General features: G+C 50.0%; 2 protein-coding genes across 2 annotated transcripts in view; both read right to left on the bottom strand.

Moving 5' to 3' along the window:
* GNAI3 (G protein subunit alpha i3) overlaps window positions 1–1671 on the bottom strand; it is a 44554-nt gene extending 42883 nt beyond the window's left edge. Inside the window, exon 1 of the mRNA XM_069573679.1 lies at window positions 1368–1671. Coding sequence (XP_069429780.1) covers window positions 1368–1485 — 118 coding nt within the window. The 5' untranslated portion in view covers window positions 1486–1671. The remainder of the gene's footprint in view (window positions 1–1367) is intronic.
* A 2617-nt stretch (window positions 1672–4288) lies between these two features.
* GPR61 (G protein-coupled receptor 61) lies at window positions 4289–14038 on the bottom strand. The gene is made up of 5 exons (XM_069573677.1): window positions 13465–14038; window positions 12487–13374; window positions 7893–8010; window positions 5488–7669; window positions 4289–4810 (listed from the first exon to the last, which is right to left on the bottom strand). The coding sequence occupies exon 4, from the start codon at window positions 7089–7091 to the stop codon at window positions 5739–5741; it is 1353 nt and encodes a 450-aa protein (XP_069429778.1). The 5' UTR covers window positions 7092–7669; window positions 7893–8010; window positions 12487–13374; window positions 13465–14038; the 3' UTR covers window positions 4289–4810; window positions 5488–5738.
* Window positions 14039–14386: the final 348 nt, after the last annotated feature.

Raw genomic sequence — 14386 nt, 5'->3', positions numbered from 1 at the left:
ACTAGCACGAGCACCCTGAATGCAGAATAAACCCTGGGTTACTGTGGTGCGTTCTGTCCTCTGGAGCTTCACACCATAAAAATATGGCACTTCTTCTAAAGCAACTTATTTTCCCCCAAAATCAACTGTTTTAAAGAGCAAAGTTCTACCGCTTACAGAAACCATTACTTCCATTTATTCTTCCCTAACAGATCCCCAGAAAATACTAACAGTGAAGAAAAAATGTGGCCTGATTTATTGGTAAGCTGACATCAGGGTATTTTATATGATTCACTGAGCTTCTAGAAAACAATTTCTCAAAAATTCTAAAACCAACCAGGCTGAGTAAAATGCATCTGACTGTACATAAAAACTACTTAAAACGAATGTCAAGTAAAATAAACGGTAATTCCTGAAGCCAGTATTTTTCGTTTGAAGAAACAAACAAAAAACCCCAGCTCAACAGAAGTCTGTCACAATCACATCTTTTACAGTAAGTCCAATTCCATAATTTATCCTAAGATAACTGCATTCCCACTGCACACCATCCCTAGCAAATATTCATCAACTCTCCCTGTGTAATCTATTGTCATCATCACATCCTATGCCACAAACCTCAAACAAGACAGTCTTTAAATATCCTCAGCTCACACCAGCTCTTATAAAAACAGTGGAAGGAGTTATAAAAAAAACCTTAAGAAAATAAAAATAATAGGAAATAGTGGATAAATACACACAGCCTCTACACTCAAACTCTTTCCCTTTACACCTGAGAACTTTTCAGTTATTTCAACCATACACCTTTATGTTCCTGGATGACCCAGGGTTCCTCCACCTCAGCGAGAGCTCAAAATGTCCACTCTCTAATAAATGACAGGGTCCTACGTGACCACTCTGTTCAAGACCCCCTCTCTATTTATATTAATTATTCAAGCCCCCCCCCCAGCTCTAATGTCATAAAGTATCACCACGCTCCAAACTCACAATCCATTATACAAGCCCAACACACTCTCCCGTTCTCAACACCAACTCACTCTAACCCTTCCCTTGAAAAACCTTCTCTAACATCAGCTCTTTCTTTATGAGCTTTTCCCATATTCCTAATACAGTCTCAATGTCCTACTGGACCACATTTAGAAGCTCCTTCGCTAAACACAATCCCAGCATGGTGGCACACCCTCTTTCCAGCCTAATTCCTACAACCCCAAAACCCCACCCCCTCATCATGCCCTCCGGCACCAGCCACAACCCCATACCCCGCCCCACGTCCGTCACGCCCTCCAGATTCTTCGGGGTCCTCTCCTCCCGCCCGGCCCGACCCCCCATTAGGACTCTCAAGTGCCTGGGCCCTCTAAACCACCCCGCCAGCCCCGCCCCCAGCCCCTCACCGAGTAGCAACAGCTTCACTTCTTTGGCCGCTTTCTCCCCGTCCTCCCGCAAGTTGCGGTCGATCATCTTGCTTCGCTCCACCGCCGCCTTATCTTCGGCGCTCAACGTGCACCCCATGGCGGCGGCGAAAGAAGGGACCGGGCCGGGGCTCACTCAAAAACCGCGGAGACTGCGGCTTGGCAGGCGGAGACACAGTCTACTGCTGGGCGGCGGCCCTCTCCGTCAGCTCCCAGGGCGCCCAGAGAAACCGGATATCCGGCGTTTTACGACACTTCCGGCAACGCCCGCGGCCGTTACTTCTTCGACCTCCTTAGCTGGGGTAAAGGAGGCGTAACCAAAAGCGGAAGTACGGGGAGAGAGAGAAAGACCAGGACGCCGAGCGTCGGTTCCGAGGTGTAGGGCGGCCCTGTCGAGCTTACCGGGCGCCGCTCGACTTTAATCCCCTTTCACCTTTTTGGCTGTCTTATTTGGATGAATATAGAGATACCAGGGACTGGTTTCTCCGGTTCAAGGCACCCTCCCGAGGTCGCACGGCCGATTGGCGTGGGGAATGGAAATTCCCAAGTAAAAGCCCGCAATCCGCACGGGAATTTCTGCTGGGAATTTTTCCACTGGCCAGAAAACCAGTTTAATTCTGGCTGTGGAGATCTGAGACCAAGTGTAGGATAGTTTGTCTGTTGGCGTCGTCCCAGCCAGAGCTATGGGATGAGAATTACAGTCGGGGCCTCGACGCAGTCACGCTCCACATCTGGAATAAGTTAAGACCCACCATGCCTGGGACTTTGCAGTCCCTTTCTGCCCTCTCTGGCTCACCTACTGGTACCTAGTGGGCTTGAGTTGCCCAGCTACTATGTCGGTAAAGGATCTCTTGAAATCGGTAACAGATCTTACATAAGGTAAGAATGTGGTTTTTCCATGAAATTTCCATGCTGCCTTTCCCCCACACAAGCCAGATTTAGCCCTGACATATTGTCGTGCGTTAAGGACTTAGGACTTCTACCAAGATTAGTCAACCAAAGTTCCACACCCTAAAACAAACCAGTGCATCCTGTGAATCTCTATTAAAATTTCCTGTTGTGGTAACACACGAAAAGAGAAGTCATAGTAAAATTTGTTTCTCAGCTATAGTATCACCTGGAAGTTGATAAATCCCCTATGAAAGCCCCACACTGATACTCTTTTTACTCATAATCCTGGATTCTGTGGTGAAAGTAGCCCTACGTTACCGTTACTTCCAAAGAGCCCCACAAAAACATTCACCGTACGTTCTAGGGAGGGGAACTCTTGCAGCCTCCAAGACCTTTCCCTATGATTAAATATTATTTCCCCAATCGAACCTAGACCTTAGAATATAAGATCCCAACAGAAAGATATATACGGTGACTGATGATCATTAGAGGGATTTCTTGAAAACCACATTAAATAGCTTCATGCACCTTAATTTGTCAATGCCAGTTCTTCAAAGTTCCAAGCCTCCTACTTTTCCTAGTGACTGTTAGAATATCAGTACTTACGGGAAGAAAGGGAAGAAGAAGGGAAGAAAAAACAATATTTATGGAGTACCTATTTGCCAGGTATGGCTAGGTACTTGGATGTGTCATCTCGTTTATTCTTCACAACAACCCTGTGATTGTGGGTTGTTGTCCACATTTTTACAGATAAACAGATAGGCTTAGAGAAATTAAGCATCTTTCCAAGTTCACACAGTGAATAAGTAGATCTGACTCCAAATTCACTCCTTTTCTACCATGCCATTATAAGATGTTACCTGGAAGTCCTGACAACAGCTTTTCATTTAGGATTGAGAGTTACTCCAACAACACTGGGGTGAGGGAAAAAATAACTTGAGAGCACAATTTTCTCAACCTGTTGATTTCTTCAGTGGATTTATAAGTCAAATTTTGCCTAGGAACTGCTTTCACAAGTTTAAGAATTACATATGGAACTTTACCAAGTGATCCTGGTGATTAGAATACTCCTGGAAGGTGGTCATGACAGAAATTGTTGGGAAAGTTCTCGGCAGAATAGAAGAGAAAATTTTATTTCCTTCATGATCAACTCAAGGAAAAATAAATGCGAATAAACCAGCATATGTCAAATTCTGTAATAAATGCCAGTGAGGTCACAGTGTCAAGAAATTTCAGCCTAAATTAGCAATGTCCTTGCTCTCAAGATTCTCTCCTTCTGAAGTATGGTGAAGGAAGAGTTGGAGGGCAAAGTCAAAGGAAAAGGCAAAATAAATTAACAAAATGGCTGCCAGGCAATGCTCCCCCTCCCCACCCACACGCCTCTTTCCTATTTCCACTAGACTCACACTGCCACCTGCTGGCAACGCTCAGGCTACTAGTTCATCAGTGATGTTTGGATGGTTTCCCCTGTCTAGAAATGCGATTCCTCATGAATTTATCTTAAAAGGGAGGAGAGAGTGGTGGAGAACATGCCTTCAATCGCAAAGGACTCTCTTCGACGTATAAATTATCTGAGGGAACTCCTCAGTGCAATAGGCCTTGTGCTAAAATAAGTCTAGCAGTAGGAAGACAGAAACCTGGAAAATTTCCTAGATCTGGAGAGAAAAAGCTGCCCTATTTCATTTAATAAATCATTTTCTTCAACTAGGGTTTCATCTGCAACCCCCACACTTTCCAGTCTGCAGGAAGCCTCCATGTAGACATCTTGCTGCAATGGGCTGAACTCAAGTTAGAACCATGAACATATTTTTCAATATATTTCTCTAAAATTCTAAAATGCTTTACTATATGTGAATGCTCTGTCAAAATATAAAATAAGGTACCTGATCAAATTAAGACTGTGCACTCCTTGAAGGCAGTGACTATAAATCTGTGTGAGTCCCAGAGAGTGGGGTATTCAGCTATTATGCACTGGGTTGAACTGAAGGAGTCAATGTTGATATCAGCATAACTTTTTTATAATAAAAATTATTTATTAGCTGTTCGAAGGGGAAGCTATCCTACTCCCACCAACCCGACTTCCCCCTTGAAGCTCAATAAACCAGGAATTTGTTCAAATACAGATCACATCACCATCTGGTCCTGCCTTGATTCTTTAATGTTACCTGATTGAAATGAGGGAAATGGATGAACAGGTAGTCCCAGATGGGTGTCCTGTCCAGTTTTGCAGTTATTCCCCCTCCCTTGAATATACTGCCATCAGTACCACCTAACACAGTTCCTACAGTCTCAATCAGTGAACAGCTGAGCCCAGTTCCTGTGCCCCCTGTCCAACCCAGGGCTGCAGATAGGAGAGAGATTTAAGTCTTTGTCACTGAAGCTAATTTTGAGAGCGATGAATGGGAGTAAGGAAGCATTTAATGAACCATGGAAACCCCACCTTTCCCATTCCCAACCTTAGTCTCTTGTACCCGGTTGTCCAGGGGGCTGGCGATGGGTCACTGCCATGAGGAGAGAGATCAGGGAGGCCAGTTCTGGAAAATAAAGATTTACAGTATTATTGGTCAGGGTTATTATGGGCCTCTCTGTATCCAACCACCTTAGCAATTCAAATGCTAACCCCCACCTTCAGCAATCCACCCCCCAATCCTTCCAGTTCATCCTAAAAGACAAAGAGGAAGAGCCATCCTGCTTTAATCTTTCCTCTGCTAAGATCAAGTCGCAAAATTGATCTCTCACGTCTAAGAGAGAGACAGAAGAAATGCAACAGAACGGCTGTTCCTGAAAGGTGGGAGACAGAGCTGCAGTCAGCTTTCCTCTCTTCTACGCAATGGGCCCTGATTACTACTTCCCCTTTCTCTGACCAAACTCAAGAAAGGAGTAAAGCTGGTCCTCTCACTTCAAAGAGACCTCAGGTTTAAAACTAGAAAAAAAAAATCTGTTAAATGGAAACACTTGGCTGCAATTTTGTCCTTTTTCTTAAGCCTAGCAAGGAAATGAGAAGTCAGGGGTCATTTTCTTACTTTGCCTGGGTGCAGTTTCTACCATGGACTCTTATACTGAAAAATGAAAGATCCTAAAGAGTCCTCAGAATAACTCCATGCCTGGCCTGCTGCCCTATATCCTCCAGCTCCTGCCCTTAGAATTTCCCTGCTTTCTGAAGCTTGGAAAGTTCACTGGTTGAAAAGCATCATCATCATCATCATCTCACCTTCGTGACCCTTGACTCTCGTCACCATCTCACCAGGTTCCCTCCCCCAGTAGTCAAGGATCATAGCCATGTCCAAGGCTTTTGCCACATATCCATCCAGTTGGCTCTGTTGCTGACCCAGAAAACATTAAGCAAAAGCTGTGTGCAGGGACCCCAGCCCCAGCTAGCCAGGAAAAGGTGATCCCACAAGGAGTTCCTTGCAGTTATAACTGGCCCTCAGCCCCATCACCCTCCAAGTGTCCACCAGCCCATCATGACTCCAGTCGTGGTGAGGGAGCGGGACGGAGGTAGCTGTCTGACATGATGATATCGCTGGTAAGTTGTTGCTCCAAGAACTCAGAGGTCTCCTCAGCTATCTGGCCAGGGATTCGAAAGTCAACTGCAGGTGGCTCCTGCTTGGGGCTGGGTACAGGTCGGGAAGCCCAGGACTCTGTGGGACAGCCAGTGCTCTGAAGAAACTGCAGGAAGTTCTCCTCAATGGAGCCCTCCCGGCTTGGCAGCCTCAGCTCCTCCTCTGGAGCCTGTTTGAAGAAGCAGACAAACTGCTTGCTGAGCTCCCCCCGGATCTGCCGGTTAAGACATCCATAGAAGAAAGGGTTGGAAGTGAAGCAGAAGTAGCCAATCCAGGTCACCACATTCTCCACCTGCCCCGTTGAAACAGGCTGAGCACTCAGGGCGACGTAGAGGTGAAAAGAAAAGTAGGGCAACCAGCAGAGCAGGAACTGTCCCCCCACAGCCAGGAGGACCACTGCTGCCTTCCCTCCCCCAAACGTCCGGCGTGGCGTGGTCTGGGGGGCCCCCGAGCTGACCATTGTGGAGCGGCTGCTGAGAGACTCCGAGCGTTGCCGGGGGGTCTCCATCCACGTGGGCAGCGGCCCGTGCTGCATGGCAGCCACACGGGCGACTCGGAACATGCTGCAGTAGACCGCTAGGATGAGGAGCAAGGGCAACAGGAAGTAAAGGACAGCAAAGACCACCACAAAAAGCTGGCAGTAGGCACTGTGGCTCCATTGGAGTGAGCAGCCTAAGGGGACGCTGGGGGCTCCCTCCTCCCGCGAGACCCTTCCCAACACTGGCACGGAAGCCATGGCCAAGGCCTTCACCCACACACCCACCAGAACAGAGGCCACCAGCCCCAGCGTCATGCGCACCTCGTAACGCATGGGGTGGACCACGTAATAGTAGCGCTCCACGTTGATGGCCGACACTGAGAGAATGGCCAGGCTAACAAAGCATATGCTCAGGAACAAGTAGAGGCGGCAGGCGACCTCCCCGAAGAGGTCATGGTCAAAGAGGGCGGAGCTGGAGAGCATGGCAAGGGGCATGAGGGTCAAGGCAGCCAGCAGGTCCACCAGGCAGAGGTGGAAGACAAAGACAAATTTTCGAAGGGCAGGTGTCTTGGCAATAACAGCCATCACAGCCGCATTGCCAGCCACAGCGGTCAAGTCCAGCAGGAGCATGAAGAAGAGGGCCACGGATTCTGAAGCCACGTCCCGCAGCCCTGCCTCCGGGACCCCACTGGCAGTAGAGGGACCTGGGGTTTGAGGGGCCCTCCCCAGAGTGGAAGAGTTCCCTGATGACTGGGGGATGGGTGAGGACTCCATGGGGCCGAAAGAGGACACCCAGGGCACCTCCTGTCACAGGCCCATCCCCCATCCTAGTCCAGTACCCCTGGGATGGCAAGCCCAGGCCCAGGCTTCCCAATTTTGTGTGTGCAGATCTTGGGGAGAGAGCGCCCCCTGCTGGAGCCTCTCAGCAGGCTCCTGTTGCCAGCCTTCAAGGCCAGTGACTGAGGGCTCAGGAGGCAGCTCTGGTCCACCTCGGTGACTGCAAAGAGGCAAGAGAGGGAGCGATGCAGGAGCCTCACCCACTCAACACTCCATCTTCTGAGTGGTCTCCAGCTCCTTTTCCACTTCCTTTTCCTCTCTTTTTCACACCCTTCTCCCCTTTCAAGGACTGTTGTCCAGAGTCTAAATCCTCTGTCTCCCTTCCTCAGGGTCCCGCTGAGCTCTGGGATCGTGCCCCAGTTTTAAGGTTGCTTATGTAAATTTCCTGATTTCTTGTCTCCTCAGAATGGCAGGAGTCGTTGCAGAGAATAAGCACGAGATCCGGTTTCCAGTCCCAGATCTGGGACTTACTAACTCTGTGGCTCTTCTCAGCTTCAGTTTCCTCATAAAGCCACCTGTAAAATGAAAGGAATAATACCTACTTCACAACTGTGTTTGGAAGATGCTGCAGGATTTATTAATAAGATCCTAGTAAGCGGTAATGTATATATGGTGCTTTCTACATGCCAGGCCCTGTTCTAGCACTCCACATAATTAACTCATTTTAATCCTTATGCAACCCTATGAGGTATTTTGCAATTGATAAAACTGGGGCCTACCAGAGATAAAGGAACTTACCGAAGGTCACATAGCTAGTAAGTGGCCAGGTCCAGTTACACACCCAGGAGGCCTGGCTCCAGGGCTAGTACTCCAGCCCACCGTGCCATGCTTCGCCTGAAGGTGCCCTCCACAGTGGCTGCAACACAACAGACATTCAGTGAATAATTGATGAATTTGAAACATCTCTAAAAATGTCTCTCGGACTTCTCTGGTGGCTAAGTGGTAAAGAGTTCCACCTGCCAATGCAGGAGACACGGGTTCCATGCCTGGACCAGGAAGATCCTGTGTGCCGCAGAGCAACAACTGCAAGCCTGCACGCCTTACAGCCCATGCTCCACAACACGAGAAACTGCCCACGATGAGAAGCCAGTGCACCACAATGATGGGTAGCCCCTGCTCGCTGCAACTAGAGAAAAACCCACACAGCAACGAAGACCCAATACAGCCAAAAATAAAAAGTAATTACTTAATTAAAAATTAAAAAATGTCTCCCACTGAACTGAGGCTACCACTGGGAAGAGATCACCTGAAAAGAGGAAAGACTGCACTTGAGTTTGCTCTAACATCACCACCCCCGAGCCAAAGAGCTGCTCCTTTGGGAGTGTTTAGAAGGACCAGTGAAAACAACACGTCCCACTGGCAAGAACCTGGGAAGTCAATTCATCCAGCCTCCATTGCTCCCAAAGCCAGAAGGGCATAAGGCATATGATAGGTGCCCATCTCTACCCACTCATTAACTTCCCAAGGTCACTGTGCCCCCGGAGGTGGGAGAGGAGCTGCTCCTAAACTCCCACTGTCCAGGGCCCTGGATCTCAGGTCATTGCAGCTGACCATGGAGGGACCTCTGGCCAAAGCCCTCCTGCTCCTGGGCTGTTACCATAGACCTAGAACAAGAAGGGGGAGTAGGCGTCTGTGTAAAACGTATGGGGAGTAAATGTGGGTGAGCATAAGGCAGAGAGGTAAACCAGAAGAAACTGGCAAAGGAGAAGTCTCCGGGTTCAGCGTTTCTCGTTTCTCTGATAAAATCTGTTTCATGTGTCTCATTATCCATGGGGAGTTCGCACAGAATTGAAATAAGTTGCCCAACGTACAGTTGACCCTTGAACAACATGAGTTTGAATTGCTGGAGTGAGTCTACACGCAGATTTTTTTTTTTTCAGTAGTAAACACTACAGTACTACAGGATCCCATCAGCAGTATGGGATGTGGAACTGCAAGACGGAAGGCCGATGACTATAGTTTATACCCGGATATTTCACTGCTCAAAGGGGCAGCACTGCTAACCGTCACATTGTTCAAGAGTCAGCTGAAATTTTAATTTTTTTGATTTCCATATGCCATTCTTGCAGTCCAGAGTCCCTCAGCATAGTGTACTAAGGCATAAAAATTAAAGGCAAACTGTGGCAATGCCAAGTCTGATGGGCTTTTTGCAGACAAGTCAGAAGTTTCCTGGGTCACTCTCCTCGTGTTAAACTGGAGAGTTGGACTGGAAAAACTTCAGGGTTTCCATATGTGATACACTGGATGGCTCAGTGAGTTCCTGGGCTATGGAGGGCCTGGTGGCTGCTCAATTAAAAACCCCATCATTTCTCTGACTGAAGTAAAGAGGCCCACATGGGGCAGATAGGTCCCTTGCCCCTCTATAGCTACAGCCTTACAATCACCCTTGGTTTTTGGCATTACCATCAACTTTGCACTAATTTAACTTTTAGCACGCCATGCATGCAATAGGTGCTCAATACAACTTAGTGACCTGAATCAAACTCAGATTGATCAGTTGAGTCCTTTCCTACAGGATATACTCCAGGAACACTCAGTCCATCAGTTGTGTGCCAGCCAGGAGCCTCTTCTGGAATGAGTAACTCGGGCTCCTGGACTTGAGAGAGCCCTAACTTTGGACTGCCTACCTAGAGATGTGCCTCTCCCAGGGGAAAAAAGACAGCTCCTATCACGTAGACTCGGAGTCTGTGGAGAAGGTGAAAGAGAGGGCTCAGAGTAGAGACGCTTATCATAAGACAAGCTTCCAGAAACAAATGTGGGAGGAAACACCAGGAGAGGCAAACGTGCCCTTTTCCTATGCCATGACTCCCCCATCCCTTCCACCTGGGGTGGGGCCCAGAAGACATGTCTCTGGGGCCCTGGAACTAAAAGAGTCAAGGCCCACCACATCGGCCCAGACATCAAGAGTCTGCCAGCAGGGCCTGCCCAGGGTCCCAGACCACAGGAAGCGGATGTGTGTTCCACGTGGAGGTAGAGAGGTGCTGTGCAGCCATAATGGAGCCCTAGGCAAGAAGGCATTGAACATTCCTCTTTTTCGCCGCCCCTCTGAGCCTTACCAGTATCTCCGCACTGCTCCCTAAATAACAGCATTCCCATTTACCTTCCAAAGAAAAGCCAGTATACCCGCTCCCCAGCACTTCCTCATGGATGGACCAGGGTAAAGGCTGGGAGGGACATGGGGTAACAGTTTCACAGTGGAAGCCCAGGGAGCCTCGCTCCACTCCTCGCTTGATTATCGTGGCTTTTCGGATGCTCTTCTCCTCTCCCTGCTCCCTTCTAGCAACCCTTTCCTCACCTCCAGGACATCCCAATACCTGGAAGGCTTTGCCATCCTAGAGGCTGAAGTCTGGGCCTCTAGCAGGGGTATGGTCAAGTTACAAATAGCCTTGTCTCAGGAGGCAGGATGTACATAAGTGCCCAGCCCAAGGCCACAGAGGTGCTGGGATTCACATGCACCTGTTTCTTAGTTACAGAGCTTCCATTCTGAGGACCCGAGCCTGGTCTTCCTTCAGACAAGAGCATGCCCCCCCAAGCCAGGAGAGATTTCCAGGGGGCTATGGCACCTCCCCCCGGCAGAGTTGCCCATGCCTAGGACACAGAGTTGCCTGTCGGCCTGGATGCCAAAGGACCTGTTCCTAGGATGTAGGGGACCCATTTCTATGACATGGAGCAAGATAGATGGGGAACCCTGTCTGTCTGCAGGATGTGGATACTCCTTCTGTAGATCAACCCCCATCTCTAGACTTCAGAGATGCCCACACCCCAATATTTCCTTCAGGATACCTGGGGGCCCATCCCTGGACAGAACTGCCTACCATAAGGGAGGGTGGGCTGTATACCCTTCTGTGGGGTATCTCAGCACTCATCACCAGGCCTGGGTCTGGCCCCCATTTCTGGCCTAGTCGGCAACTCCTACCTTTGCTGAGCAGCTCCCAGCTCCCATGTGATAGCGCCTCTCAGCTGATGCTTCTCCAAGGCTGCTGAAGCCTGAACCACTGCAGTGATCAGTGAGAGGCAGCCGGCAGAGCAGGATGCTCTGAGAGCTTCTGGGTCCTAATGGCCTCCTGCTTCCCACCCAGACCCTTGGAGCCACTTCTGGAGCCAGGAGCCAGGGACCAGGGCCCCCAGGCAAGGTACCCAGGAGTGGGCCCAGCCCCTCCCACTCCTCTCAGGCTGCTAGAGTGGTAGCTCAAAAGCCTGGTGAGGCCAGGTGATGGCAGGCTGGGGAGACCCTCCTGGCTAACCTGATGACATAAAAAGAGCACTCAGAGTCAGAAGATCCAGGTTTAAGGCCTGACTCTGGCAGTTCCTAACTGTGTGACCTTAGGCAAGTCACTTGTCATTTCTGGCCTTGGTTTCTTATTTGTTCAAAGGGAATGAAAGTGAAAGTGTCTGTTAGTCATCTCCAACTTTTTGTGACCCATGGACTGTAGCCAGCCAGGCTCCTCTGTCATGGAATTCTCCAGGCAAGAATACTGGAGCAGGTTTTGCCATTTCCTACTCCAGAGGATCTTCCCCACCCAGGGATCGAACCTGGGTCTCCTGCATTGCGGGAGTTTCTTTACCGTCTGAGCCACCAGGGAAGCCCTCAAAGGGAATAGAAGACAGGTGATCCCTGAGGCTTCTGACAGCTGTGCCTTCGCTTGGTTCTGAGACATCAGAACCAAGGCACTTCTGTAGTAGGCCAGCCAGTGCAGACACAGGGCCCAGGGTCAGGTCTGACAGGGGCTGTGGCTCAAGAGCATGGCCCAAACTTGGGCTCCTTCAAAAGCTGCTTCCTGTATAGAGAGAACAGGTTTGGAGGAGAGCTAAGGGCCTTGTCCTAATCCTGCACTTGCCCCTCAAAAAGTGCTTTGTCTTCTTAGATAGTATGTTTTTCTGGTATGGGGCTGCGAGAGCTTGTGGAGACGGGAGAATTGAACACCCTCATAAGCCACCCTGTGGTACCGACACAGCACTGCTCCCTCAAGGCAGGGTGGGAGGCAGGTGCTTGGGGAGGCTCTGATTGTTCTGGGTCTGCGGGGCTGAACAGAGCTGGGAAACATCATTGGCAGAAGGGCAAAGAACAGGTGATGAGCCTTTGGAAGTGAGATGAAGGGGCATGACTTCCCACAAACTATGAAGAAAACAGCTCCCTCAGGATTGGGGCTGACACCCACGGACAGGATCCTAAGACTGTAGAGTTGCAAGACGTCCTACAGGCCAAGGCGTCTGTGCTTCTGGGCCCAGAGAGGTGAAGAGATTGCCCAGAGTCACGTATGGCAGAGCCGTGAGCCTAGACAAGGAATTCAGTCATGATATCTGCTCCAGAGCCCTCTTCCCTGAGACTCACCTGTATAGGAACTCCTTCTGTCTCGAAAAAGGAAGAAAGGGAATTCTGGAACTGTTCACCAGACCCCAGTCAAACAGTCATAAGCACAATGAATTTCCCAGGGAACACGAAGAGGGCAAGGTGGCTGTCCCAGGCCCTGGGTCGACAACAAAGAGTCCGGCGACCAGCCCAGACCCACACTGTGGTCTCCACTGTTCCCATCCACCCTCTCCTGAGCTCGTGTGAGTGCCAGCCCCTTTACGTACGAGGCCTTCAATCCCCACACCAGCTCTGTGAGGCAGCCATCATTCACCTTACGTCGCAGATGAGGAAATGGGTACCGGAGGTGAAGGGACTGCACAGATCGCATAGCTAGTGAGAACCAGAGCCAGCATTTGAGCCCACGTCGTCTGAAGCCAAGGCACTCACTCCTTCCCCTGCCCCCATGGCTTCTCTGGAGGTCTGACACGAGACTCCGGCTGCTGCTGCTAAGTCGCTCAGTCGCGTCCGACTCTGCGCGCGACCCCACGGACGGCAGCCCACCAGGCTCCCCCGTCCCTGGGACTCTCCAGGCAAGAACACCGGATGATGCTAATGCTAAGTCACTTCAGTCGCGTCCGACTCTGCGCCACCCCATGGACGGCAGCCCACCAGGCTCCCCCGTCCCTGGGATTCTCCAGGCAAGAACACTGCAGTGGGTTGCCATCTCCTTCTCCAATGCATGAAAGTGGAAAGTGAAAATTCAAAGTGAAGTCGCTCAGTCGTGTCCAACTGTTAGCGACTCCATGGACTGCAGCCCACCAGGCTCCTCTGTCCATGGGATTTTCCAGGCAAGAGTACTGGAGTCGGCTGCCATTGAGGCTCTAAAGCCAATTCCATAGAAATGGCCACCACCTTCCAGGAAATAGCCTAAAACAAAATTAGATATACCTGAGTATAGGGAAATCTAATTAAAATGTCAAATTAAACCCGAAGACAGCAAAGTGATTTTTATCAAACCTTGTGCTCTCATGTTGGCAGGATCATCCTGGCATCAGTCAGACCCTCTGGGATCAGGTAAAGCCTGTCTCTGGTCAGGGCCCACATCATTCCTGCAGGGGCCTAGCTCAGACTGACCTGGCCCCCGTCCAAGGATTCACAAAGAACCAGAGACTACACTTAGAATGGGATCATAGGAGGGTCTTCCCTGGAGCGTTCATGGCTGGAATCCAGATTCAGTCCTTGGTTGGAGAACTAAGATCCCACAGGCCACACAGTGAGATCAGGAGAAAAGAAAGAAAGAGCACTGGATTGGTCAGAAGTCCTTCGTTCTAACTGGGCTTTACTCTGTTGGTCAACAGCAGGAACTTAGCCTGTGCCTGAGTATTTCTATCTATGAAGTGAAGGGAAGTCGCTCAGTCGTGTCCGACTCTTTGCAACCCCATGGACCGTAGCCTATCAGGCTCCTCCGACCATTGGATTTTCCAGGCAAGAGTGCTGGAGTGGGTTGCCATTTCCTTCTCCAATTGGGATAAAATTCTTTACTTCCTGCTTACCCAGCCGGGATTTGTTGTTGTTGTTTAGTCACTAAGTCATGTCCACCTCTTTGGGACCCAATGGACTGTACCCGCCAGGCTCCTCTGTCCATAGTGTTTCCCAGGCAGGAATACTGGAGTGGGTTGCCATTTCTTTCTCCAGGGGATCTTCCCAAGCCAGGAACTGAACCCACGTCTCCTGCTTGACAGGCCGATTCTTCACCACTGCCCCCCGAGAAGCCTATCTAATAGGAATAAGCCTGCTCCTCAGGCTCAGGGGAGCTAGTACAGTTACCATAGCTGGTCAAACAACTGGGGTGGTGGCCAGCAGGCCAAGTCTCCAGGTCCTGAAGTCCCTCCCAGGATCCCAGCAGGGTCCTTGGTACTGAAGTCTGATTTAGTACTGA

Source organism: Ovis canadensis, chromosome 1 (assembly GCF_042477335.2).
Source record: "Ovis canadensis isolate MfBH-ARS-UI-01 breed Bighorn chromosome 1, ARS-UI_OviCan_v2, whole genome shotgun sequence".
In the NCBI taxonomy this organism is placed as follows: Eukaryota; Metazoa; Chordata; class Mammalia; order Artiodactyla; family Bovidae; genus Ovis; species Ovis canadensis.
Note: the sequence above shows the minus strand (reverse complement) of the source record. Positions and strands in the feature narration are given on the sequence as shown.

Excerpts from the sequence above, each read along its gene's own strand:
- GPR61 (XM_069573677.1), bottom strand. The coding sequence starts at position 7,091 with ATGGAGTCCTCACCCATCCCCCAGTCATCAGGGAACTCTTCCACTCTG.